This window comes from Papilio xuthus, unplaced genomic scaffold (assembly GCF_000836235.2).
Source record: "Papilio xuthus unplaced genomic scaffold, Pxut_1.1 DF826949.1, whole genome shotgun sequence".
NCBI lineage: Eukaryota > Metazoa > Arthropoda > Insecta > Lepidoptera > Papilionidae > Papilio > Papilio xuthus.
Window position 1 is genome coordinate 52,306 of NW_013531700.1, and position 1,469 is coordinate 53,774.

The window sequence follows — 1,469 nt, forward strand, 5'->3', positions numbered from 1 at the left end:
GCGGTGTAGCCCTGGGCGAGGGCCGTCACAAACTGTTGCTTGTCATAAAACTAACATAATGCATAATATTAAATTATCATATGATTTAAGTAAAACTAAGGGAGCACAGTTTAACGGCTGCATTTGTTTGACCGGTTCACTTTGTGCCTGCATTACAGCAGCCGGTTTGACATCAAACAACAGAGCATTTGTTTATATATTACTTTACTAACATGAGACACACAATCACTTGAATCATACTAGTCTGTAGCAAAACATTGTAGATGTTCGGAAGACTTCCCTCACTGAAACTTCCACTGTCTGATATCTTCTATAGAATTTCATTGAATGAATTTATAATCCACCCCATTTTTGGAACAGAGAAAATAATATGTTTCAATACAAGTATCACCACAATGGAAATGCACAGTGAGAAAGAAATTATTATTCACACAAAAAGAAAATTATCAAAAATGAAGGACATTGAAGATATAGAAAAAGAACAGTTGTACATAATCTTAAACAAACAGTTTTATAGAATGTTTTAAAAACCTAATAATAGTTATTATAAAGATGTTTTAAATAACAAGTAACATTTTATTTTAATAATTTATGCATTTTGTTGGTGAAATTCAAAAAAGTTTGAATAGGTTTACCTCATTTAGCTCTGTTTCACATTGCATACTGAGAAGTGCTGGGAGGCCCGCATTCAGTCCCACTGGCTTCTTGCTGCAGAGCAAGCACTCTCCGCACACATTTCTGGCAGCGCAACCTTACTGCATGCACACATACACATCCTTATACAAAGTAAAAATATCAGAGTAAATAAAATGTGTCAATAAACTTTTTAATGACGCCCTGAAATAACATACAAAAAACTCATACAATTTAAAATATAGTGTATATAGTCCTCTTATTTAGTATCTATGTTAACATAACAAACTTGCGGGAACAGGCTCACTGCGATTGGCCCGGCTGTGTTGCTTGCCCCGCGGACTTCGTGATGACGATCGTCTGCTTCCCGCCGACACCTGGCTTGCTCAGCTGTAGCATGTTTGAGGGCAAGGTAATGATTTTGTTTCCCCCTACAGTGTTCGCAGACACCAGTTTTACGATGGTCGCGCCCTGGGTTATTCCTTGCGCTTGCGCCGCACTCACCGGCACCGTTGGCCGATTTTGCATCATGGTCATTTTTGGCATCGTCGCTACCGCCATTCCAGTCGATGTCTTTACCAATGTAACATACTGAGGTGAGGAAGTTTGGGTGCCAGAGCCGGGGGTTTTCTTGATGATGACGGGTATGCCAGCGTTGCCGCCGGCCTGTCGCAGAACCGTAGCTCCCGTCGCCGCTCCGGCACTCGTCGCCGATGTTACTTGCTCGCTAGATTTAGCCGTCACTATCTTGTAGACCGGCGCCTTGACCTGTTGGCCCGCGAGAGCACCGCTCGCGATCTGTATCGCGCCGCCGCCGCCGCCGATGACGGGCAGGT

The 1,469-nt window shown here is 42.7% G+C and overlaps 1 protein-coding gene across 1 annotated transcript in view; it reads right to left on the reverse strand.

The window, feature by feature from the left end:
- Positions 1 to 6: 6 nt before the first annotated feature.
- The window catches only part of Hcf (Host cell factor), a 3,640-nt gene continuing 2,177 nt past the window's right edge, over positions 7 to 1,469 (reverse strand). Inside the window, exon 2 of the mRNA XM_013315908.1 lies at positions 7 to 1,468. Coding sequence (XP_013171362.1) covers positions 937 to 1,468 — 532 coding nt within the window. The 3' untranslated portion in view covers positions 7 to 936. The remainder of the gene's footprint in view (position 1,469) is intronic.